Below are 27,079 nucleotides of genomic sequence, written 5' to 3'. Positions count from 1 at the left end.
CCAAATAACTAAAAAAATATCAATTACAATTATAGTAATAGGGGTAAAATAAAAAAAGCTCAACATTATATTTCTTATCCACGTGCAGATATGCGGACACTAAAATGATAAGCACACTCTGTTTAAAATTACCATGATTACAAAGGCTTGATTGAATTAAGTATGGAAATGAAATAAACCTCACCGGGTTGTCGGAAGTAAACTGTATAGATAGTAACTTGTTATAATTTCGATTCATTTCTTATTATGTACCTTGTAATGATGATTATGATAAAAACATAGGTAAGGAAATGTAACAGTTTATAACCTTCAAACCTAGAAGACTGCGCACGTACAGAAAGGGTTAAGTATAAAGTCCGTGGCCATGGAAGCCATATTGACTGGACTTGATACACCTTTAAGTAATTCCAAAATACATTGCGCCTCGACTTACTTCTTCTTGAAACTGGAAGACGTTTATTTTCACCCAATATAGTTATGCAAAACAGTCCTTAACAGTAAAGGATTATAATGCCCAACATGAAGGAAAAACAGGCATACTAATGCTTCATATGGCAGTATCAGGTAACACGCTCGAAAGGAACATACTTGCTAAGTTCCTATTCTCTTGAACGATTCAATAATCAGTACATAATATGTATAAGTACAAAAGTATGAACGCTAACTTAGACCATAAATTAATCTTATCCATGGATTGATTCAATCTGCCTTCGTGAATTAAGGCATGTCTATATATTGGATGATTCTACCTTCTTTGAAAAGCGCAAAGTACTCTGAAAAAAAATAGTGAAATAGTTCACTCTTTAAGGAGTGAATATATGAAAGAGTGAATATTGAGTGAAAAAAAACCTCGGATATCACTGAGGCTATCCAAAATTTGCACTTTCATTCCAAAATCATTCATTTACTAATTCGCTCCTTAGAGACTGAAAATTTTCACCTTTCCTTTGCAAAGTAGGGGTTGAGGACATGGCCAGCAGGGAAAAGGGTCAGTGTATGTGTATAGGTAATTTCTTATTAATTCGTTTGAACAGTGTTAATGTGTTATGAAAGCAATTGCTCTGAAAGGGAGTGATTAAGCGACACTTTCTTAAATCTTAATGAAATATTTTGAACTTATCTCCTTTGCAAATACATAATTATTATAAAGAAATGTACTGAAACTCTGAATAACGATCCTTAAATGTATATGACGATGCAAGACAGTTGTTATTACTTAAAACTTGCAAGTTGTAAATGCATATAAGATGATTGACTCTGAATAAAAGTCCAATTTTGATCATGTTTGTCATTGCTGTACGTTATGATTATTACTGCTATTATTATTGATTGATTTTAACTAGCATTCATTGCTTTATTACTGTATAGTTTCGCTTCTTCCCCCACAGAAACCTGGGGGGATGCATCCCCCCGCTATCTACGCCCCTGACCCTGTCGACAGTTTGCAGTCACGTACTTCTTTTTCTTCCATTTGCATGATTGGTGTAGTACTAGTATGAGAACGTATAAATCAAAAGGGGATTCCCGCGAGTCTATATGATGTGTGTTTGTATGTGATGACAGTGTGATTGTGTTTGGCATTGTGATTCAGTGAATTTTATTTCCTCAGTTCATGTCATCTGAACTTACATGAGAAAAACATTATAGCCTACAGTTAGAATAAGAACAATGATATGAATATTTACATTGTGGATGTGAGTGTGCCGTTCGTCCGTGGTACGCGTGCAGCGAAAGGGGGGGGGGGGATGGCGGTACTTTGTCTGTATTTATCATAGTTACATGATAATTCATACTCGTTGTGCAGTATATTGCTCTTTGATACTGCTATGTAAAGGAGCCCTGTAATATATAAGCTGTGCTGCATATATGCTCCATGCCATATCATTTCCGTCCAGTGATGTTCGGAATTGATAGTCATGATTGTGAATTATTGGTTTGTATATACTACTAGTTTGCTATATAAGGCATGATATTTCTACTTTGAGAGGGTTACCTATATAGACGTAGAAATATGGAAGCAGAGCAATACATGAACTTTAATTCCAGACGGTCGCCAGTTCTCGCTACCCGTGGATGTGTTGCGTCTAGTCAACCAATGGCTTCCAAATCAGGAGTTGGTGAGTTCACTTCAAGTTCATGCATGACTTTGTATGCCTATGTATCGTATGTCAGCCCATCATCAAGCAAATGTACACATCGTTTATTTACCTCTTTATTCAAGTTTTTGAGAGGGGGGGGGGGTCTGTATAGGGCATCCTTAGACCATGCTTATCCCCCCAGAAGGCCGGAGGTATACACAAGTTGGAGTTCATATACACGAGTGGACAAAGCGACCGAGCTGGTTGCGAGAGCACATTTTTGTTTAAATTGAAATTGAATGCTCTGGTGCAAATGGCAGCTGCGTGGCCAGCTGCAAGTTTAACCCTTGCTAATTCCATTATACAAGATTTTATCAAATTGACATTGTTCTGTTTAGCCATTTTCCTTTCCTGAAATTATCTTTATAATTTGTTTCGGATGGGAAATACTGTATAAAAATAAATTATGATCTGCATGATACAATAATATGCCAGAAAATATAGCCGATCCCAATCTGTTTTTATCTCTTTTTGAGATATATGAAAGCTCCTCAATCACTTATTTTATTTGTCATGTTCTTCAGACATTTTGGAAGCTGGAGGGAACGCCGCGGATGCTGCCGTTGCCATGGCAGCGGTCCTCAACGTTACCGACCCAGCCTCCACGGGAATAGGAGGGGACTGCTTCGCCCTCTTCTATGATGCTAGCTCAAATACTGTTAAAGGAATTAATGGCAGGTATAGTGCTCCATGTGCCCTAGTTTGTGCGTGTGTGGGAGTGTGTTTCTGTGGGTGAGGATATTTTTATGTTTCCGAAGCCCGCAACGGAACCCGTGTCATCTGGTGAAATATTTCATCTGCATTGACCTTTGTCATTGTATCATGAACAGCCAGTGGCGTAACTACGACTGGCAAAAAAGGGCGAAAAATTAAGAGGGAGAAAGAAAGAAAAACGTAATTAGGGAAAGAAATTAATGAATATTATGTTGTATTACTTTATATCATTTTTTATTTATACCATATATATTACAAAATAATTTTGCATAATTTTAAGGAACATTTTTTCTTAGGGCCTATGTGTTCATCATTCCTGGTGCTCGTATTGTTTGTTTTGTACTAAATATCCCGTATTCAAAAGATGGTTGCGCCCACTAAGTCACTAAAATTTAGTCGGTGCCCCCCCCCCCACCCATGCTGTGACCCAAGGTACGCCACTGTGTACAACGAAGATATCTTTCGATTATATGAGCATGTGTTTTATCGTGTGAGAGGGTGCGTGAAGATGTGGGTGTATTACTTGTGTGCGTGTGGGTGCATTTAGACATGCACACACATGGAATTTCCGTTGATCGATCTCCGGCCGTGGCAACCGGGGGGGGGGGCAGTCAAATCATATTGCTGTTCACACGCGTGATCAAACAAATGCGTTTAAAGGTTTTTTTTTCAGTTTATGAACGCGGGCCGCGCGTGCACTTGTTAAGGGTGTCAAAAACACCAATTTTCAAAATAGGGGTAGTTTTGAAAGACCAGTCAATGGTCAATCGCAGGGTCAAAGATATTTAGGGTATGTTCCCCCCCCCCTAGCTTTTCCCCAGGGTCACAATCTGGCGACTTGTTTAGTGGCCAAAATGACTATATAACGCTTTCGAAAAACTTGTTTAGGGGGTTATTTTGCACACAGAGAAAAGGTAATTTAGGAGGAAATGATTTGCCCCCCCCCCCCGCGAATGTACAGCAATATATTTGACGCCCCCCGGGTGGCACCTTTGCCCGCTAGCAAGGCATTTCATCGACAATGCTCTTTTATCCTTCATTCAAATAAATGGAAATGCTTTCCGCACTATTGGTTGTGCACTTGTTTAAAAAAATGTAGACGATGGGGATGTATATGATACATGTAAATACAGTATTGGTTAACATACGCTGACTATTTTATCATTCGTAATTAATTTGTTTGAACTGGGTTGCCAGAATTTTCTTCATACACCTTTCCTAATTTCGATACTGTACCCTTGACAAGTATTCCCTTAAATCCATCCCCTAAACCAGTAAAGTGATGTTTTAATTGTTATGTCACGGACATGATCACGGACGCTGTGTTAGGGCAAACGTACATTCCTTTATAAAGCATTTTACATATAGGCCCGAATTCACAAAGGTGGTTTCGTTTGAAACCATGGTTTCTGCAGAAACCACCTTTGTGAATTCGGGCCATAGTGTTTTTGACACCCTTATTACGTTACGTATGTAACTTGCCCACTCTTCGTTGCCAAAAAGAGATCCTTTTACGTGTTTCTTTTGACACGCATGGTATATCCACTCATCAATGGAAGTGGCCACTGGGCTCAAAGTGTATGGCTCTAAAACCTTGGCTTAGTAGATCCATGCTAAAACATAACTTGTTTTAGCCCCGATATAGGGCATACAAATTTTTGCCTTGTGTACATGGTGTGTAGCAGAATAGAGTGTATGTGATTACATATATGACCTTTAGCAATACGCAAGATCATGACCAATTATCTTGACATTTAGTCAATATTTACTTTCTTCTCTGTGAACATTTACATATGAATTTTTAAAATAGCTATTTTATGGACCTTGATCTTTGGAATTATACATTTTCATTTCTTTTTATCATGAAATATTAGTAGCCGAAAGAAATAGGCCTAAGGTCAAAATAAAGACGGAGAATGAGTGAAATCGCTCTTTGATATAGATATATAAACTCCTCAAATTTGTTTTTTGGAAATCTGAATTAATTCAAATTAATCAAATATAAATTAGTTTAAAGATAAAAACTATAGGTGTACTGTGCTGACATATACGATTTTCACTATGAACAAGATTAACAAATATCAGAATAAACATGAAAAGTCTTTGTGATTCTCTTCTTGTCATCACTCAGTTGTAGTTGCAACAGACCAGTGGCGGAACTGGGGGGGGGGGTAAAGGGTTTAACCCTTGACATCATAAACACTCTCACAAGTTCCTCCCGTATAATATACCACTACATTATAAAATCAAATAAAAACCTAACTTTGAATTGATAATCTTAATGTTTGTGCATTGTTTTCATTATTTCCTCACCTCTTACAGTGGGAGAAGTGCGATAGATGTATCTCTTGAGACTTATACTAATCTTGGTTTCAGTGATACTAACCGTCCTCCTCGATACCATGGTCTTCATGTCACTGTTCCGGGGGCAGCCGCTGGATGGGTAGATACTATCCAGACATTCGGCTCAAAGAAGGTAGGGATTTAACTCTATACTCTATATTATGTAAAGTCCCAAATATAGAATGTTTATTATATCATCTTTATTGTTATAATTTTTGTTGTTGTTGATGTTTTTATTATTTTTATTGTTATCATCTTTGTTATTATTACCATTATCATAATTTTTAGGTGATTTAATTTTGAACAATATTTCTTGTTTCGGTTACTTTTTTTTTCAGCACGTACGCTGAGATCATTATCTATATGACCTATTTTTTTGTATTGTCTCTCGATTTCCTCGGTTTGCCGGTGACCATTCTCCCTCCTCCCTCCCACCCCAGCGCCCCCGCTAACCAGCAGGCGCGGATCCAGGAGGGGCCGAGCCGGCCCCGCCCCCCCTATTTTTTGACAACCTGCAGAAAAAAAGTGTGCTCTTTATCTTGATAGAAACTACGAAAAACAGAAAGAAAAGTAAGAAAGAGGTATTATACCCATGATGTGTAATTTATGGCCTCGTAATGGCCGGCCCGAACCCGAAAGGAAACAAGAAAAAGGTGAGGGGAAGAATTGGAAAAAAGACAAAGATTTCGCTCGCGCTTCGCGCTCGCATTGCCTGTGTAATGAATCCCATTCAAGAGGATTAAATGACACTTTATATATCAAGTTCTGAAAGCAATTTGCACACAATATTTTAGCTCGCGTATCAAACTTTCATTATTTTGTTTGATTTACACAAATCGTTATATCAAAATTTTTGCTCGCGTTGTGCGCTCGCATTGTTTGATTTGTGAGATACCTATCCTCTTTGGAAATTCTTTCAAAAATTCGTCAAAATGCTCCTTTATCATGTCAGTATATTAAAAAATTAAGCTCGTGCTTCGTGCTCGCATTGTTTGAGACACACAGCTTGTTCTTTATTTAAATAAAAGACGCTTAGACTGTCGAGTTTTCAGGTCGGAATATCAAAAATTTTGAGCTCGCGCTTCGCACTCTCATTGTTTAATTGGTGATACTTATATCCTCTTCATTAATCACTAAAACAGTCCTAATTGAGTCCCTTTTCACGTTACTATAATAAAATTTCGGCTCGCGCTTCGCGCTCGCATTGTTTAGTTGGATACTTATCTTTGTTCATGATTATAAAAACTCCTCAGAATCTTCAGTTCTAAGGACATAAAATATCAAAGAATTTTAGATCGCGCTTCGCGCTCGCATTATATATTAAGACCACATAAGATACCTTATCTTGTTTATAACAATAAAAACTAACATATAATTAAAACTTAAGTCTTTAGTTAGGACTACCCCCTAAAAAACCAACAACAAAAAATCAGATTATAGCGGCCAATCGAGAAAAAATTTGATGAAAAATATTTTTCGCCCCCCCCCCCTATTGGCGAAAGCTGGATCCGCCCCTGACCAGGGCCATGGGCTCCGCCTGCCTTTCATTAAGTTTAAGTACAACCTCTTTGGTGTCACATGAGTAAATCTCCAGTATAGAAGTGATTAATATCAACCACGTCACCCTCTCTGCAGCTCACTTTACAACAAATACTGCAACCTGCCATTTCACTTGCCGAAGGAGGGTTTGCAGTGCACCCTATCTCTGCCAATCACTGGAAAGAGGGAGTCGATTCACTGCAGAGAGAGAGCAACCCCCATGGCCACACTATGCTCCGGGGGAAACGACCTCCAAGGACAGGAGATATAATGCGAATGCCACTATTGGCTAAAACATTCAAGGTAATAATAATCAATAGTAATGAATAATAATGATAATAATAATGATAATTATTATTATCATCATTATTATATTATTATTTGTCATGGTGCAATGCAAATGATTTAAATTACCACCACTGTCATCCTCATAGTAATAACAATAGAGCCTTCTCCGTAAGTACAAACCACCAATTCGGTCCCTAATCAAATACTCTAGGAGTGGGACGATCTCTTTTAGAGGGTGGATTATACCTCTTTGTGGAATTGAAATGAGTTCAGCCCCGAGTGGGACATTCAATCCAAATGCATTGGTCTCTAGTATCAGTCTGATGGGCATGAGATTCTTTTGCATGCAGAGAGCAGCGGCCGCGGAATGGTATTCAAAATGGGGGGGGGGGCTGACTATGCAAAAAAAAATCACCATAATATGGTAATTTTTACGTTTTTGTAAACGGTTTTGGAACACGTTTTGGAACGGTTTTGCCGCACCTGGAGAGTACACTCACATCTACTTTAGATCTCTCGATGATTCACACTGAATGATTGAAAACATAGATGCAGCAGCATAACAGAGAAGTTTCTAATACTATTCTCTGGGCTTAGTTCACATGTCAACAAGGTGATTGGTAGACCACATAGAAACTCAAACTCCACCCACACACCCTCGCCAACCCTCGTCCAATCACACAAAGGCATTCATTTGTATTTGTCTTCTTGTATATCTTCTTAACAGATTAAACCCCTACGGTATGTGTTTCATACAGCTGTTCGTAAGTTAAGAGCGACTTTAAGAACGACTGGTGATCCTTTCTTGTGGTAAATGGTATATTCATTGGTGATGGTTTAGCGCGTAAGAAAGGATCACCAGTCGTTCTTAAAGTCGCTCTTATCGAACGAACAGCTTTATGAAACGGGTGGTCTGACTGAACATGATTACTGGTTATTCTATATCTGACTTGAGCCTGTCATTTGATGGTCAACCTTTGGCTGCCATATAATTGCACCCCCATAAAAGGTGTTAAATTAAATCATTTCTGTGGTAAAAAGTGCGACATTACATACTTCTTTATTAATGAGTAATTGAATTAAGAACGATGATATAGAGTGGAGGGGCGACCCCTGTGTCATTTTAAGGGGTTACTTCTATAACTTTGCACTTGTTGCAGTTTTCTAGAAAGGCAGTTAGTTGAAAGCTTATGTAAAGTATCTCATTTGCGAATGAAAGAAACTTAGACATAGGGACGATGAAAATTATTGAAAGAAAGGAATTGGCCATACAACTAAATTTGTGAAAAAGTGAAATACTTCCCTTTTTTGCATTCGTGCACTTTCAAAGGATCTGGTTCCCCCATAGCATAATAATGTTAAATCATGAAAAAAATCGAACAAATACTATTTCAAACTGCAAACATGAGTCGATTTGGATGCATTTGCTATATTCAAAATGGTTTCATATACTAATCATATATAGCCATACAATATCCTTTAGAAACCATTGAATAAAGTGTCAGAGAATGACGACATGCCTAACAAATTGGTAAGTGCTCTTAAAAGACTCTTGTTGACGAAATCACACCCGCCAATTCTGTTTGATTTACCTTATATGTTATGCTCTTTCATATGTGTTTACTTTTTACTTTGTATTGTATATGGACCCCATGGAAGAACAGTGTAGTCATGTCGACTAAACTGAAAATGGGCTTTCCATCCGTTTTGCTTTTTTGTGTTTTTTATACGGAAAATAAATACTATTCTTTACTATATCGAACAATCTTCATTCAGACCCTTGCTGCCCGTGGTAAGAGAGGTTTCTACGAAGGTCCTGTAGCAGAGGCCATAGTTGATATCATCCAGTCTAATGGCGGCAGACTCTCATTGGCCGACCTTAAAGGTCACAGGTCAACCTTTGAAGATCCAATCAATACGAGTTATCATGGAGTACGTGTCTGGGAGCTTCCACCGAACGGCCAGGGAATAACCACCCTTATGGCTCTCAATATTCTTGAGGATTTTTATCTGAAAGGTACAAATACCGATATGTCATTGGAAATTCGCAAAAGTTGTATTTAACCTCATTTTATATTAATTTGCAAGTGTCATATCATAACCAATAGAGTACTGAAGTGATGACGTCAGTTGTCATGGTTCTAAACAAACGAACCCGGAGCATGATTCTCATATAAATGATAAAGGAGAAACTACCTGCTAACGGGTGATTCCATACGTGTCGTACGGGACATTTAGAGAACATTTGACAGTTTTTGACAAGAAAAAACAAAAAAATATTCCAGTAACTATAGGTGGTCATCAACTACTACCAGAGTGTAAGAAAAACCAAGACTTAACATGACTTGAATTCACATCCTGTATAATACAGATTAAAAATAGTAATGTGTCGTACGGACGCAGAAAAAGTGGCATTTTTAGAAACCTCAAGTTTGTACTCAAAAGTCTGTGAGTTGGGCAGATAAATTTCATAGAAACTGAACTCAAATTGACACTCAATTACCCAAGAACAAACACATTTATAAAAGAAAGCAAAATAAACATTCATGAATAAATAAAGGAAATTATAATTTTCGAGAACATTGTGGCGTACGGGACATTCAAAATGTGTCGTACGGGACATCTCTAAATTGAAGCCAAACTTTCTTACTTTATGTCACTTTGACTTCTTCAATCACATTATTTGGCTGATGGTAATGATAACCCTATCAAACTAAGACATTCATTAGGTTAGAAACCACTATTAGGTGAATATTTCTGTCAATATATCATAAACAAAATAATGTGTCGTACGGGACAATTGTGTGTCGTACAGGACACTTGTGTGTCGTACGGGACACTTGTGTGTCGTACGGGACACGTGTGTTGTACAGGCACTTGCGTGTTGTACTGGGCAGCCTGAATAAATAAACATGAACTTTTCATCAATCAGAAGGAGCTTTGCCCCTAAATTCTTGCTTATTTATGAAAAATCTTTTAATAGGTAGTCATTCAGGACAATACAATTAAGTAACCTCAATATATACAATTGGGAACAATATGTTATGATTTTTTTCATGATGGGAAATGTACAAGTGTTCACAGCATTTTACGAGCTGAAAAACTTCAGGTTTTGTGTGAAGTTATATTTTAGGGAATTAATTGATGATTTCCAAACACTAAACAATGAATGAATGAAACTTTGTGTAAATTATGGGGCTAAAATGTTATCATTTTTTAATAAAATGTATATCTACATGATATATGTCACAACTGTCACTTTTTTGCTTTTTTTAGTCAATTTTTTTTCTAAAGAAATGCGGTTCTACTTTTTCAAACCCATCTGCATTTCATGAAACCATATGGTTTGTCTTATTTTCCAGATTTTTTTTACAACTTGAAAAAAGTAAGGAGTTTCAATACTGTATTTAAAAAATAGTGATCATCAAGGGAAGTCCAAATAGATGATCATAATGATTGATATGTATTTTTTATACATCTTATAATAATTCCACATTAGCATGCAAGAGGAAGTAATCTTCTAGGCTAGGTTTGAAATGATTATAAAAGTTTTCTTTTCATGCTCAATGAAAAGAAATTAACCTGCTCTGATCAGTGAAAATCACCAGTTTAGCTGAAGGGATTCACAAAAGAATATTAAAGCCTACATGAAATCAATTAAAATGTTTAGAATCACCTATTTCATGTTCTATGGAGGTAAACAAAGTCCTTTTTCAGTTCACTTTATGTTAAATCAATTAAATGAATTTAAATATGCCTACTCTTTATGGTTTCTGAATCCAAATCCTGCAATTAAATGCATTATTATATTGTGTGTCGTACGGGACATGTCCCGTACGACACAGCGTGTGTCGTACGGGACAACTTTTAATAGGACAATAATTGAAAAATGAAGGGCAGTAATTAGATCCTTATGGGATAAATCGATCACCCATGGGTCAAACAAAGAGAAACTGATTTTATGAAATTGCATCATCAAAAATAAAATTGTAGGAAAAACTTTTGCATTGTCATGTGTCGTACGGGACATTGCCAAAAATAGGTTCGGAAAAATCAGGGCTGCCCCTATTATGGATCATGAAAATGTTGTAGATATTATTTGGAACCATCATTGATATATTATTCTATTGACCTGCAATATTTTCAATCTTCTCATGCTTTGCAAATAATTGTTTCAGGCGGAATTTGTACTTGACTATTCAATGAGCAAAATTATTGAAAATTTAAAATTCCATTGTTCTCCCCCCAAAAAACTATATCTGTCTTCACTTTTGGTTAAAACTCATAATTTTCATAAAATTTAGGTATCATAGTAAAATATTACACTATTTATGACTTATTGAAAGCATCTTGAAATTTATGATATTTTTGAAGTTCTAGTGTGGAATCGCCCTAACGGGATTTCATCGCTTGCATCCTCAGAATAATGGTTATTTTTGCCAATACAAATGTGTATATATAGACGATCGTCAGCTGCGACTCTGTTTAGAAGCAGACGGTTTGTTGTCATGACAGTGACGTCACACTTCGGTACTCTATTTGCATAAAAATGGCAAAACAAGGATGTAAATGGAAAGTTTTAACTTTATATTCACTTTTACTTTTTTTACTTTGACATTACATTTGGTTGTGCTTTGCACTTATTTTACTTTGCAACATTAAAAATACTTCATTCAGACAATAAAATTAGCAACCAACATTACTTACTCCCTTAAATGTATGGGATATAACGTATCCATTTTTTTTATTCTGCAATCCATTCAGTTTCCTTTTCGCTTAAAGTTACTTTTATTCATATTTTTGTATTCACATATACTTCTTTGTTACTTTCTTGTTTATTTCGCTTTATTTTACTTATATTTTGCTGTACCTTTCTATTTACATTCATGGACTTTAAACTAGTCAATATTTTTTATTTTGATTTGATTTTCTTTTTAAGACGGAAATAATCAAATTTGTTGATACAGTTTTTGATATTTTTTTTCTTAAATATAAATTTTCGTTTCCTCGTAACGTTTATTCCAGAAATGGGGCACGGCAGTCCAGAGTACCTTCATCACATAATCGAAGCATTAAAACTTAGTTTTGCTGACAGCTTAGAGTTTTGTGCAGATCCTTATAAGGAGAGAGTGCCAACTAAAGAGTTAATCTCAAAGACATATGCTTCCAGCCGGCGAAATCTCCTGGACCCAAAGAGGTAGGGGCATATGTAGGCCGCTACAGTTTCTTATAGTTAAAGAGCTTTTTTAACAATACATAAGAATTTATTTTGATCAATATAGAAAAAAGTAAAACAAGCATTTTCATCATAGGATGTAGAATGATAAATTAATTACATTTCAAATAGTATTTACAGGGCAGGTCAACCTAACGAAGTTGGTTTTGATCGATACAGAAAACAAAGGCAAACGAGAGAGACGTTGATGTGGATCTTTATTGTATTTTATTGTATGAAATAAAGAATATTTAGATTTTGGCAGATTTTACCCGTTAAAGAAAAACATCTTTCATTTTAAATCTTAGGACGTGCCATTTCAAGATCACTGAAATGATCAAAAATCATTTTTGGCGACTTATTATTGCTTTGGGGTGATAGGTAAATTATGGCATAACGGACGTTCTGCTCACGTGTGTCGTTGACAAATTACAGCTAAAAATAGTAATACATATTTGCTGTTCGTTGATAGATTTCCACTGAACTTTACACAATATCTACCTTTTTTATTTATAACCTATACATCACGGTAAACTTCTCTTAACCACTCAACTACATATGTTTTTAAAAGAGAGATAAAAGTCGTTTTCATATAACTAATAATATTATTATTATATGTTAATGATAATTGATCGAGAGGAAATGACACCAGAAATTCTTCTAATTTGGGCAATTACAAGGTTTTTGAATGAAATTAGACAGACATAGAATCTATGCTTGAAATAACTGAATTATTTGGATGATAATAAAATTTACTTATTTTGTACTGTGCCTTATACAGGGCCAGTAGTCTGGTAACTCAAGGAAATCCTTATCTTATCAGTGGGGATACAGTTTACTTGTCCGTGGTAGACAATGACGGCAATGCTTGCTCGTTCATCAATAGTAATTTCTTACGCTTCGGAACAGGCCTTATTCCCAAAGATTGTGGCTTTGCACTTCAGGTACGAGTACTTTATTTCTCTATCCTACGATATGCGTACGACATAAAAATTAATTTACAAAGGTATTTTATGTTGGGATTCCAATCTTATCCTACGATATATTATGTGTACGACCCTTATTTATCAGGTACGACGTATCCGATGGTCCTTTATCCATCCTAGGATATGTGGAAGACCCTTCTTTATCTGGTACGATATATTTAATTGGTTTGTCTCATTATTCCCATCCAACGATGTGCGTACCATACTTATATATTTACAGGTCTATTCCCATTCTACGATATGCATACGACATTAATTTATCATGGCACGACGTATCCGGTGGTCTTATCTTTCTTACGATCATATATAGACCATATTTAAATAATGCATTGAAGAACATTAATCATGTTAATGGTTGTACTCAAAATTATCCCAAACAAACTTTAGCCAGCAAATTCAAGCTAATAATATTGTCACACAATTATGTTTACCAAAAGCATAACTGTCCATCAAAATCCTAGAAGGTGTATTAATTATTATACCTGTAATTGTTTTTCCTATAATAATGCGTCATGCAGTGTCGAGGGATGAATTTCCGCTTAATGGAGGGACATTTGAACTGTATAGCAGGAGGTAAACGCCCCTATCATACAACCATTCCTTCTATGATTACCAGTGCAGAGGATAATAATCAACTTTTAGCAACTTTTGGTGTCATGGGAGGATTCATGCAACCACAGGGTCAAGTACAGGTGAGGATAGGGGCATATTGCTCCAGGGGACAATCGGAGGAAAGGTCGTAGTAGTAGCGCTCATCTGAAGAGAGTTACACCGACCTTCCTCCAACCAAGATACTCCTCCTTGTTTCCAGGGAGTATCTTTGTCGGAGTAACTCTGTCCAAATGGGCACTACTCCGACCTTTCCTCCGACTGGGCTCTCCCGACCAAAACAACCTACGTACACTGTAAAAACTGTGGTGTTAAAACTGACACCAATTGGTGTTAATAGAGGACCACACCCTGTGGTGTTAAAATAACACCCTATAGATTGAACATAACACCAAAGAGTGTAAATGTAACTACCATAGGTGTTTTAATAACACCTATAGGTGTAAAACTAACACCACAAATTTAACACCGGTGTCAAATAAGTGGTGTGGTCCTCTATGTACACCGGTTAACACCACAATTCTGGCTGTGTATGGGTCGTGATAAGATATATATCTCCGGAATATTAATCCATTGGGTGATTCCATACGTGTCGTACGGGACATTTAGAGAACATTTGACAGTTTTTGACAAGAAAAAACAAAAAAATATTCCAGTAACTATAGGTGGTCATCAACTACTACCAGAGTGTAAGAAAAACCAAGACTTAACATGACTTGAATTCACATCCTGTATAATACAGATTAAAAATAGTAATGTGTCGTACGGACGCAGAAAAAGTGGCATTTTTAGAAACCTCAAGTTTGTACTCAAAAGTCTGTGAGTTGGGCAGATAAATTTCATAGAAACTGAACTCAAATTGACACTCAATTACCCAAGAACAAACACATTTATAAAAGAAAGCAAAATAAACATTCATGAATAAATAAAGGAAATTATAATTTTCGAGAACATTGTGGCGTACGGGACATTCAAAATGTGTCGTACGGGACATCTCTAAATTGAAGCCAAACTTTCTTACTTTATGTCACTTTGACTTCTTCAATCACATTATTTGGCTGATGGTAATGATAACCCTATCAAACTAAGACATTCATTAGGTTAGAAACCACTATTAGGTGAATATTTCTGTCAATATATCATAAACAAAATAATGTGTCGTACGGGACAATTGTGTGTCGTACGGGACACTTGTGTGTCGTACGGGACACTTGTGTGTCGTACGGGACACGTGTGTTGTACAGGCACTTGCGTGTTGTACTGGGCAGCCTGAATAAATAAACATGAACTTTTCATCAATCAGAAGGAGCTTTGCCCCTAAATTCTTGCTTATTTATGAAAAATCTTTTAATAGGTAGTCATTCAGGACAATACAATTAAGTAACCTCAATATATACAATTGGGAACAATATGTTATTATTTTTTTCATGATGGGAAATGTACAAGTGTTCACAGCATTTTACGAGCTGAAAAACTTCAGGTTTTGTGTAAAGTTATATTTTAGGGAATTAATTGATGATTTCCAAACACTAAACAATGAATGAATGAAACTTTGTGTAAATTATGGGGCTAAAATGTTATCATTTTTTAATAAAATGTATATCTACATGATATATGTCACAACTGTCACTTTTTTTTGCTTTTTTTAGTCAATTTTTTTTCTAAAGAAATGCGGTTCTACTTTTTCAAACCCATCTGCATTTCATGAAACCATATGGTTTGTCTTATTTTCCAGATTTTTTTTTACAACTTGAAAAAAGTAAGGAGTTTCAATACTGTATTTAAAAAATAGTGATCATCAAGGGAAGTCCAAATAGATGATCATAATGATTGATATGTATTTTTTATACATCTTATAATAATTCCACATTAGCATGCAAGAGGAAGTAATCTTCTAGGCTAGGTTTGAAATGATTATAAAAGTTTTCTTTTCATGCTCAATGAAAAGAAATTAACCTGCTCTGATCAGTGAAAATCACCAGTTTAGCTGAAGGGATTCACAAAAGAATATTAAAGCCTACATGAAATCAATTAAAATGTTTAGAATCACCTATTTCATGTTCTATGGAGGTAAACAAAGTCCTTTTTCAGTTCACTTTATGTTAAATCAATTAAATGAATTTAAATATGCCTACTCTTTATGGTTTCTGAATCCAAATCCTGCAATTAAATGCATTATTATATTGTGTGTCGTACGGGACATGTCCCGTACGACACAGCGTGTGTCGTACGGGACAACTTTTAATAGGACAATAATTGAAAAATGAAGGGCAGTAATTAGATCCTTATGGGATAAATCGATCACCCATGGGTCAAACAAAGAGAAACTGATTTTATGAAATTGCATCATCAAAAATAAAATTGTAGGAAAAACTTTTGCATTGTCATGTGTCGTACGGGACATTGCCAAAAATAGGTTCGGAAAAATCAGGGCTGCCCCTATTATGGATCATGAAAATGTTGTAGATATTATTTGGAACCATCATTGATATATTATTCTATTGACCTGCAATATTTTCAATCTTCTCATGCTTTGCAAATAATTGTTTCAGGCGGAATTTGTACTTGACTATTCAATGAGCAAAATTATTGAAAATTTAAAATTCCATTGTTCTCCCCCCAAAAAACTATATCTGTCTTCACTTTTGGTTAAAACTCATAATTTTCATAAAATTTAGGTATCATAGTAAAATATTACACTATTTATGACTTATTGAAAGCATCTTGAAATTTATGATATTTTTGAAGTTCTAGTGTGGAATCGCCCCATTCATAATAGAACTGTACTCCGAATATAGGATCCCACGTTTGATCGGGACTTATGATTATGATATGATAAAAAGAATATTTGGAACAAAAGTGCACAATATTGATTATAAGAACTGTAAATTTTGAGAATAATTTGTTTCTTTGGTTATGTTGTTTGACTGGCAGGTACTTCTTAACATGGTAGAATTCGGCATGAACCCTCAGTTGGCGTTAGACAGCCCTCGTCTTTGCCTCAGAATCGATCAGCAAGCCAAGATGGGTCAAGATTTTGTTCATCTGGAAGAATCGTTCCCATCCTCGACCTTTGATGCGTTACGGTCAAAAGGTCATAAGGTCAAATCCATGTCGGGATTCGAGAGGGAGATGTTTGGGCGTGGTCAAGTCATAACAAAGGGAGATTGGTGGAGTGCCGAGATGCATTGTGGGGAAGGTGAAAGGTCACAGGTTTTGTGGGCGGGGTCTGACCCGAGAGGAGATGGCATGGCAGTAGGAATGTAGATAAAAAATTGTCTGTTCACCTCAGGAAAGTTTAAACAGTTCATAATGCAGAGATATGCAGAGTTATATAATGGTGGAATTAAGCTCCATATATATGCTCGATCGATGCATGATGCACACACTCTTGTTCACACCCTTGACTCTATCCTCAAGAAAAAGCCTCTCGACAAGACGTTTAAATCCATGTTAGTGTGAGAATATTTGAAGCAAAATTTTCTGTATCAATGTTTCATCATCATCTCCATAGCTTTCTTCCCCATTGTCACCATCGACTTCCTCATTATCATCTCCATCTTCATTATAATGAACTGATGTTTTCGTATATTAAAATATACATTCTAAAAAAGGTTTACACATTATTGGGTAAATGTGGTACATGCATGTTGTTGGGTAAAAAGATACCCAATATTTGGTAAATTTTACGCAATGTTGCATTGAAATTGAAAAAATACCTAGCAAATATGCATGTTCCCTTTTTACTCAATATTGGGTAAAAAATTTACTCAGTGTTTTTAGAGTGTACCCATTTTGCTGTATCAATGATTCGAATCATTAAATGAATGAGTTTGAATCTGTTGTCATTTTTTCAAGCAATCTCCTTGTGATGACAATCCTATTTTGCTAATTGTAAATGTTGTAATTGGTATAGTGGATTATTAATTTGATTGTGTCGAATTGTATGTGCTAGTGTGTGAGGGTGTATGAGACTGTGGGTATGTGAGGGTGGGTGAGGGTGAGTGTGTGTTTTGAATGATATTTTAGTATACTTTATATATAATTCATGCCAGAAGCAATAAACAATTTTGTTTGTTATGATATGAAAAATGTTTTTTTTTGTAAACGAATTAAATAAATGTATGGAGAAGAGAACAATAAATCAAATTAAATCAAATCAAATTCGACAAAATTCATAATGTGACTTTATTCATTCTGTGTACAATACTATGAAATAAAAAATCATCTCGTAAAGTTTTCAAGGAATTAAATTAACAGAATATGACCAGCCGTCCCCAAAACCAACAATAATTCGCCCAAAATGAATTTTCATTGAGCTTGAAGCGTTAAACTGATAATTTGTCAAAATTGGTCAAAAATAATCCTCACAGGTAGTTGATTAAATGCAGAAGTTTCTCTGGCGACTTATTATTACACTGCAGTGGTTTGAGGATGGCTGATTACTTTTCGACTGGTTCGGGTATCATTTTGGAGAAGGTGCCCCTCCCCTCTCGTAGAATATGCACGTTACCAATGTGTTTTATTTATCATTCTTACCATAACCGACGTTGAATACTGATAAGAGATTTCTGCATTTTATTGATGTTTTATTGTTTGGCGGACCAGCCTTAAACCTTACAGGGATGCTCAGGGCTGAAAATAATAAATTGTTGAAAGTCGTTAGCAAAACACAGAGGCAAGTTAGGGCAGCAATGATTTTACATTTTTATCGATTTAAAGGAGACTTAAAATCACATGGATTCCATACAATCAAGATTTTGAAAGCTGCCTCATCTCGATCCCAATATAACATTAAATATTATTCAAAATCTTTCCTTTCTGCAATATTTTCCTTTAATAATTTGCACCATTGTGCTATTTCCACGTTTTGGAAGGCTATAATGGAATGTGATGACCTTTATAATCATTTCATAAAGCATCCTCAGTCCTGATAATCATGATCCTATTTTTCCCCATAAATAGAATCAGTGATATGGTCTCTACCTGTTTGTATGGAATATTTTTTTCATTACTTTGCAATTTTGATCATCCCGTAATATTCATAATAATCGTTTTAATATAACTCTGGGCATTAAAAAAAAACAGTAAAATATACGTAGAGTACGAATTATAAGCATGATAGATGCAATAAAAGGGGACGGGGGGGGGGGGGTCGCCCTCGAAACTAATTTCTCATCAGAATAATGTCTTTTTTTTAATTTCACGTGTCATTTTTACCAATAGAAATGGGCTCGTTTTATATGAAGTGAAATGCCCTTTTGGAGTAACATTTTTTTTAATAATATGCGCATATTCCTATCTGTAGTTCGGATTATCTTTTCAGGGAATGTTTTCTTGAAAATGGAGCTCAGAGATTTTTTTTTCATTAATTTTCTTTTGTTGACGGGAAATTAAAGAAAGGCAAGTTTAGGTCCAAAGGGTTATTGAGTGTGATCCACACTGTGTGAACACGGCGGAGGAACTGAGGGCAGGGGCTCTTGTACCCGAAAATACTCCCATAGGAAAATCTCTTATTTTTCATAAAAATAATAAAGTAGTACTTGTTTTCCCTTTTTTTAAATTCTGGACATTTTCATCCCTGAAGTTGTTTCAATTCTATTTCTATGTGTTTCAAATTCCCCCCTTTTTTTTTATTAATGTACTTATTTCGATTATGAATTTGAAATAGCAGCTATGCAATATAGAGAAAATGTAAATTGGGTTAATCATTTTCATGGAGCATGTTATGCTAACTGGATTTAGCATCTCTCTTGCCCGGCCCCACTAGCCCTTTCACATAAAGGCAAACGGTGGCTTTTTTTTCTTATTCTGTTTGATTTATACTAGTATCCCTAAATTAGACCCCTAAGTAACCAATCTGGAATAAAATTATTGGAAATGGTTTTTCAACTGATTTGAGTAGGTATGGGTGTCAACATTTACCAAAAAAAGTTAGGAGGAATGCGGGTTGGGGAAAGTGCTTTTTTTCAAGGTCAAAGGTCAATGACCTTTTCCTATATACTGTATAATGGTATCTCTGAGATGGAAAGGCGCAGGTTGGTGATAATGGTGTCAAAATACACAAATTCTTACCAGAATATAAAATAAAATAAAATTAAGTACCAAGAATGCACATTCACTAATAAAATTCAAGGTCAAAGCCTTTCAAATGTCAATGACCTTTTTTTACATTATATACCATACTGTATAATGGTATCTCTGAGATGATAAAGTACAGGCTGGCGATCATGGTGTCAAAATGTACAGATTCTTACAAGAAGATAAAATAGAATGAATTCAAGTACTTATAATGGACAGTCACCAATAAAATTCAAGGTCAACGCTTTTAAAAGGTCTATGACCTTTTTACATTATATATAGCATATTGTATAATGGTATCTCTGAGATGGAAAGGCGCAGGTTGGTGATAATGGTGTCAAAATGCACCGATTCTTACCAGAAGATCAAATGAAAAAAAATTAAGTACCTAGAATGCACATTCACCCATAAAATTTAAGGCCAAAGGTCAATGACCTTTTATGCATTATATACCATATTACATAATGGTATCTCTAAGATAAAACGGCAAAGGTTGGTGTTCTTGTTCAAAATACACAGATTCTTACATGCAGGAAGATCAAATAACATTAAGCATCGAGAATTCACATTTACATTTAGAATTCAAAGACAAAGGTCAATGTCCTTTTTAACATAAGATAATGATAATGGTATCTCTGAGATAAAACACCGCAGGTTGGTGATCTTGGTGCCAAAATGCAAAGATTAATATTGTACAAGTAGATTAAACAACACGAAAGTCAGTATAAAGAATAAAGTTTCACCCTTGAATTCGAAGATCGAATAAAATATTGTATACATGTATCTGTATGACATAAAAATAACAAAAATTTATTCTAATTTTATTTTGTATAATGTAAATAAAGATGGCTAATTTGTAATGAAATCATGGAGGTTTCATAAATTCAGTCTAAAGTAATGAAGGTCATGCAGAATGTATTTAGGGGTCAGAGGTCAATGAAGTGGAAATTAAGTAAAAAGGGTTGATAACCAAATAACACTTCTTCATATACTGCGACGCATTGCCAAAAGCATTTAACAAAAATAAATGAAATCGAGTATATAATTTGAAATGATATTTATCTTAAGTAGCAGCATTTAATGCATCATAATATCTAAATTAATAGTCCAGTAGATATTTTTCATACCTGGAAAAGTTGTTAAGTACAAGGTTTTTTTGTTGATTTGCGTTCTAGATGGGTATTGAAGTAAATTCAGCTTGGTTGCCACCTTGGCAACCTTGAGCATTTTTTTAATTAGCCTAATTAGCATAATCATCTAATTAGCATATTACGATATGTAATATGCTACTTCTCTTAAACCAGAAGGATTAAAAAACATAAATAATGTCATTTTACTAAGAGGTCCTGTGACGGGGAATCGATTTATAGCAATAATTTAAATATTTAAGTTATGCAATTATCGTAATCAGCCTAATTAGCATAATGAGCTAATTAGCATAAGTGTAATATATACGTATTTGTGGATGTCTATCCAAAAAATGCCCAATATGTAGATAATGCATCTTTTTTAGGGTTTTCTATAGCGAGGAATTCATTTATGACATTATTTTTCAATTCTAACAAATGTAATTGCTGTAATTAACATAATTAGCGCAATGCACTAATTATCACATATACATGTAGTATATGTGTAATGCATATAAAAATATATATTTCTTTGTCATTTCATATCGAGAATGTCTGAAAACATGATTAATACAGCTACCCTATGCTTGTTTTCTATGGCGAGCAATTCATTTATGACATTATTTTTCCCTTCTTACCAATGTAATTGTCGTAATTAGCATAATTAGCATAATGCGCTAATTACCATATATGTGCAATATATATATATATGTACATAACCGGTGTGTTGGCTCAGTTGGTAGATCGTCCGTCTCACATCCGGGAGGTCGGGGGTTCAAACCCCGGCCGCATCAGACCAAAAGACGTTAAAAGATGGGCTGCTACCCTGTTTGACCTTCAACGATTGAAGGGATAGAGCCTCGTCGATCTGGCGCTGCACAGCGGCCGCCGGGCCCACGATCAATTGGGCAAAGCAAATTTTTGGAGTATTTCATTTCGTGTCTATTTCGAACAATAAATTATGGATTTATCTTATTTATCTTATCTTTATTCCTGTGTCATTTTATATCGAAAATACCAAATACATAAATAAAACAGCTATCCCATCTGGTTTTCTATGACGAGGAATTAATTTCTGACATTATTTTTTCCCCTTTTTGCCAATGTAATTTTCGTAATTAGTATAATTAGCATAATGCGCTAATTAACATATATGTGCAATACATATATTTATTTGTCATTTAATATTTAAAAAAAATGCCCGAATACATGAATAATACAGCTATCCCATGGTTTTCTATGACGAGGAATTCATTTCTGACATTATTTTTTACCTTTTTTACCAATGTAATTGTCGTAATCAGTATAATTAGCATAATGCGCTAATTAACATATATGTGCAATATATATATTCCTTTGTCATTTTATACTGAGTGAGAATTCCCGAAAACATAAATGATACAGCTATCCTAGATTCTTTTGTGACATTATCTTTTTCCTTTAAACAATGTTATTGTTTTAAATAGCTTAATAAGCATAATGCGCTAATTAATATATATTTGCAATAAATAGATATGTGTCAAAGTACTGTCTACATCGGCCTGAAAACATATATAATACAGCTCTTCTAATGTTTTCTATGTTGATGAATTCATTTATGACAGTAATTTTTCATTTTAATCAATGTCAATGCCTTAATTAGAATTACTGGCCCAATGCACTAATTAACATCTATGTGCAATCTATCAAGTATATATTTCTATGACAAGTGTGTTGGCTCAGTTGGTAGAGCGTCCGTCTCACAACCGGGAGGTCGGGGGTTCAAACCCCGGCCGCGTCAGACCAAAATAAGTTTAAAGATGGGAGTTGCTGCTACCCTGTTTGACGTTCAACGATTAAAGGGATAGAGCCTCGTCGATCTGGCCCTGCTCAGCGGCTGCCGGGCCCACGATCAATTGGGCAAAGCAAATTTTCGGAGTATTTCATTTCATGTCTATTTCGAACAATAAATTATGGATTTTCATTTTTTTATGTTAGTTTGTATCGAGTGTGCCTGAAAACATGAAAAATACAGCTATCCTATGGTTAGTGGTAATTAAATTACAGGTGCAATACATATATTTCGTTGTCACTGCAGTTATTGTCTCGCCTGCATAGCAGAGGGAAACTAGTTGCCGTTTTTCCGACAGTGGCGGCGAAGGCAGCGTCGTCAACATTGATATCATATAAACCAAGCAATGTCAATGTCATTATAACGTAGAAAGTATATGAAGCTAGTTCATGAAACTGGGACATAAAAGTAATCAAGCATTACTTATATCTTGCCTTAGTTTCAGGTCGCATGACTAAGGTCAATGGTCATTTACGGCCAATGAACTAAGATCTTGTTGGGGGAATACATATCGAAATCCTAACCAAGGATAAGTTTTTGAAATGTCGTCATAACCTAGAAAGTGTATGGACCTAGTTCACGAAACTTTAGGGTAATCAAGTAATACTGAATATTCTGTTTGAGTTTCAGGTCACATGACCTAGGTCAAAGGTCACTTAGCGTCAATGAACTTTGGCCATTTTGGGGGTATTTGTGGAATTGTGATAACTTTAAAAGTTAATGGATCCACATGTAGTTAATGAAACTTGGACATAAATGCAACCATGTAGGCCTATCCCTGTATATCCTGTGCGCATGTCAGGTCAAATGACCAAGATCAAAGGTAATGTAAGGTCAATGAACTTTGGCCATGTTAGGGGTATTTTTAACTTGGCATCATATGCTAGAAAGTTTATAGATCTAGTTCATGAAACATAAACATAATGGGTAATCAAGGATGAAGGGTTGTTTTGCACCCATGTTAGGTCATTTTATCATGGTCTAAGACCATTTTGGATCAATGGACATCATATGAATTGTTCTTACGTGAATATTTCATGCAATAGCTGTTCTGAAAGTCAAAACTGCTTCTATATAAAGTTGCGTAACGCAGACGAGACTGCCAGAGGGTTTCTACTTTGATTAGCTCATGCCAATTAAGCTAATTACACTATTAACATTGTTTAAAGTGAAATACGATATCATAAATGAATTCCTCATCATAGAAAACTATGAAATAGCTGTATTATTCATGTTTTCGGGCATTTTTTAAATATAAAATGACAAAGGAATATATATTTATTATGTTAATTAGCGCAGTATACTGATTGCACTAATTACACAATAACATTTGTATAAACAGGGAAAATAATGTCACAAAAGAATTCTTCATCATAGAAAACCATTGGATAGCTGTAATTGTTTATGTTTTCAGGCTTTCTCAATATAAAATGACAAAGGAATACATATATATATATATACATATATATATATATATATATTGCACAAATATGTTAATTAGCGCATTATGCTAATTACGAAAATTACATTGGTACAAGGTAAAAATAATGTCATAAGTGAATTCCTAGTCATAGGAAATCATCGGATAGCTGTATACTATTTACGTTTTCGGGCATTCTTGATAAAAAATGACAAAGGAATGTATATTTATATGTAAAATATTGCTCATAAGTTAATTAGCGGATTATGCTAATTACACTAATTAAAAAATAACATTTGTTGAACGGGAAAAATAATTTCACAAAAGAATTCCTCATAGAATAATATCATAAAATAGCTGTATTATTTATGTTTTCAGGCTGTTGTAGTACTTTGACAAATCTATATGTATATGTTAATTAGTGCATTAGGTTGATTATGCTAATTATGCTAATTACAGCGACTGCATTGGTTAAAATGGAAAAATAATGTCATAAATGAATTCCTCGCCATAGAAAACCATAGGATAGCTGTATTATTCATTTTTCAGGCATTCTCGATATGAAATGACAAAGAAATATGTATTTTATTTACATTACACACATATATGTTAATTAGTGCATTATGCTAATTATGCTAATTACAGCGATTACATTGGTTAAAATGGAAAAATAATGTCATAAATGAATTCCTCGCTATAGAAAACCATAAAACGGTTGTATTATTTACGTATTGGGAATTTTCTGGATAGACATCCACAAATACATATATACAGTGTATTACACTTATGCTAATTAGCTCATTATGCTAATTACGATAATTGCATAACTTAGATATTTAAAATATTATTATACATGGATTCAACGTCACAGGACCTCTTAGAATAATGATATTGTTTATGTTTTTAGTCTTTCTGGTTTAAGAGAACTAGTATATTACATATCGTACATATGCTAATTAGATAATTATGCTAATTAGGCTAATTAAAAAAATTGCTCAAGGTTGCCAAGGTGGCAACCAAGCTGAATTTACTTCAATACCCATCTAGAACACGAATCAACAAAAAAACCTTGTACTTAACAACTTTTCCGGGTCTTGTACATGGCCTATGAGACCGTCTACTGGACTACTAAGGTGGTCGTGTCTTCTCTCCAGCGATAGTCCACTCACCACAATGCTACAATAAATACTATAAACTATTAGCTTAATCTTATGAAAATGGATAGGATAGGTCTAACTCTCATGTCACAGCTAGCATCATCTGAGAGCATTTCCAAACAGCAGAGGGATGACGATGAAGATGAAATGAAGAACATACTTAGAGCTGTAACTTTTTTCATAGTAAATAGCATGTATGTCAACTTCAACAAAGATGAATTCCCGTATTATCATCAATTACCTCTCATTGCGAGCTGCCAGAATCTCTTGAAATGCTAATGCTGCAGGACAAAACTTCATATCTGCTCTCTAGCTGCCGTACGTCACCCATGATGCTATTTCTACGAGGTATCAATTTGTACAAGGATCATGTATTTGGTCCAGAACATCTGGTTGTTATCATGCACAAATTAGGCATATAATAATGATATTCAAAAGGAGATAAATGCTTACAAGTACACATCCATCGACCTAAAACAACTCCTACAGCCCCAATTCCAGTTCTTGAGGATCAAGCTGTGCAACATATCAGTAATAATATACATGTAGATCCTGGTCTGATATCCCTTGACAGAACATAAGACTTTCATTGAATGGGCCAGATCAAAGTCCTGAAAATGTCAGAAGGTTTTCAAGAGTTTGATTACTCTTTGCCAAAGTAGAGTCACCTAACTTCATTTACTATGACCAAAGCTGCAGCTATAATGATTGCCTTATTGTAATTTTTCATCATTGTCCCTGGCTATATGAAAATGTTCTTGGATGATGCCTATCCTTTCCATTTACAGATTAAGTTATAGTTTATAGAATTGATTGCAGCATTTGAGGCTTAATAGTGACCTATTGCTACATAGATATTAGTACCTTGAGTTAGATTTATAAAATGCATATCTAAATGCTGCTACTCTAGACAACATCGCCATTTCAAATTATATCATACATGAGTTCTTTTTACACTTTTGGCAATGCATTACTACAAAATATAATATTAAAAAGTGCTCTTTGATCTCAATTTCACATCGAACTTTTATTTTGACATCATCATTGGTCAAGGAATCAACTATTAAATTTCTGCTCATTTTCCAAGCAGGTCAATATTTTTCTCATCAGAATCACTTTATACCTACATGCCACAATCAAGTTATCGACCTATTTACTTAAATTCCCTGCCGTTATTGAAATAGTTGATTGACCTCTAACCCCTAAATATATTTTTCATGGCCATTATTTAGTTTTATTTCAGAGTCAAATCATTAAACAAGCAAGTTTTCATTACAAATAGCTATCTTTCTTTCTACTATTCACAAATAAAATGTGAATATAATGGATTAATTTCATTGGGGGAATCATGCATGGATATCTAAATATTTATTAACTTTTGACCTTTGACTTTGGATACCAAAGGCGAAGGATAATTCTTTATTATTGTTTTGTGCCATTTTATCTTCTTGCATAAATTGCTTTTTGACACCAATATCACCAACATGCAGCGTTTTATCTCAGAGATACCATTATACGATATATAGCCTATGTAAAAAGGTCATTGACCTTTGACCTTGAACTTTATGGATTAATATGCATTCTGGGTACTTGATTTCATTTTATTTGATCTTTCTGTAAGAACCTCTGCC

General features: G+C 34.9%; 1 protein-coding gene across 1 annotated transcript; it reads left to right on the top strand.

Annotated features, from left to right (window-relative positions):
• The first annotated feature begins 1,950 nt into the window (after positions 1-1,950).
• On the top strand, positions 1,951-17,512 carry LOC121422900 (glutathione hydrolase-like YwrD proenzyme). Its single transcript, XM_041618139.1, has 9 exons — positions 1,951-2,117; positions 2,663-2,816; positions 5,175-5,328; positions 6,831-7,037; positions 8,799-9,039; positions 12,048-12,219; positions 13,019-13,181; positions 13,742-13,915; positions 16,767-17,512. The coding sequence occupies exons 1-9, from the start codon at positions 2,012-2,014 to the stop codon at positions 17,097-17,099; spliced, it is 1,704 nt and encodes a 567-aa protein (XP_041474073.1). The 5' UTR covers positions 1,951-2,011; the 3' UTR covers positions 17,100-17,512.
• The last annotated feature ends 9,567 nt before the right edge of the window (positions 17,513-27,079 follow it).

Source organism: Lytechinus variegatus, chromosome 10 (assembly GCF_018143015.1).
Source record: "Lytechinus variegatus isolate NC3 chromosome 10, Lvar_3.0, whole genome shotgun sequence".
Classification (NCBI taxonomy): Eukaryota; Metazoa; Echinodermata; class Echinoidea; order Temnopleuroida; family Toxopneustidae; genus Lytechinus; species Lytechinus variegatus.
This window is presented reverse-complemented; position numbering and strand designations above follow the sequence as displayed.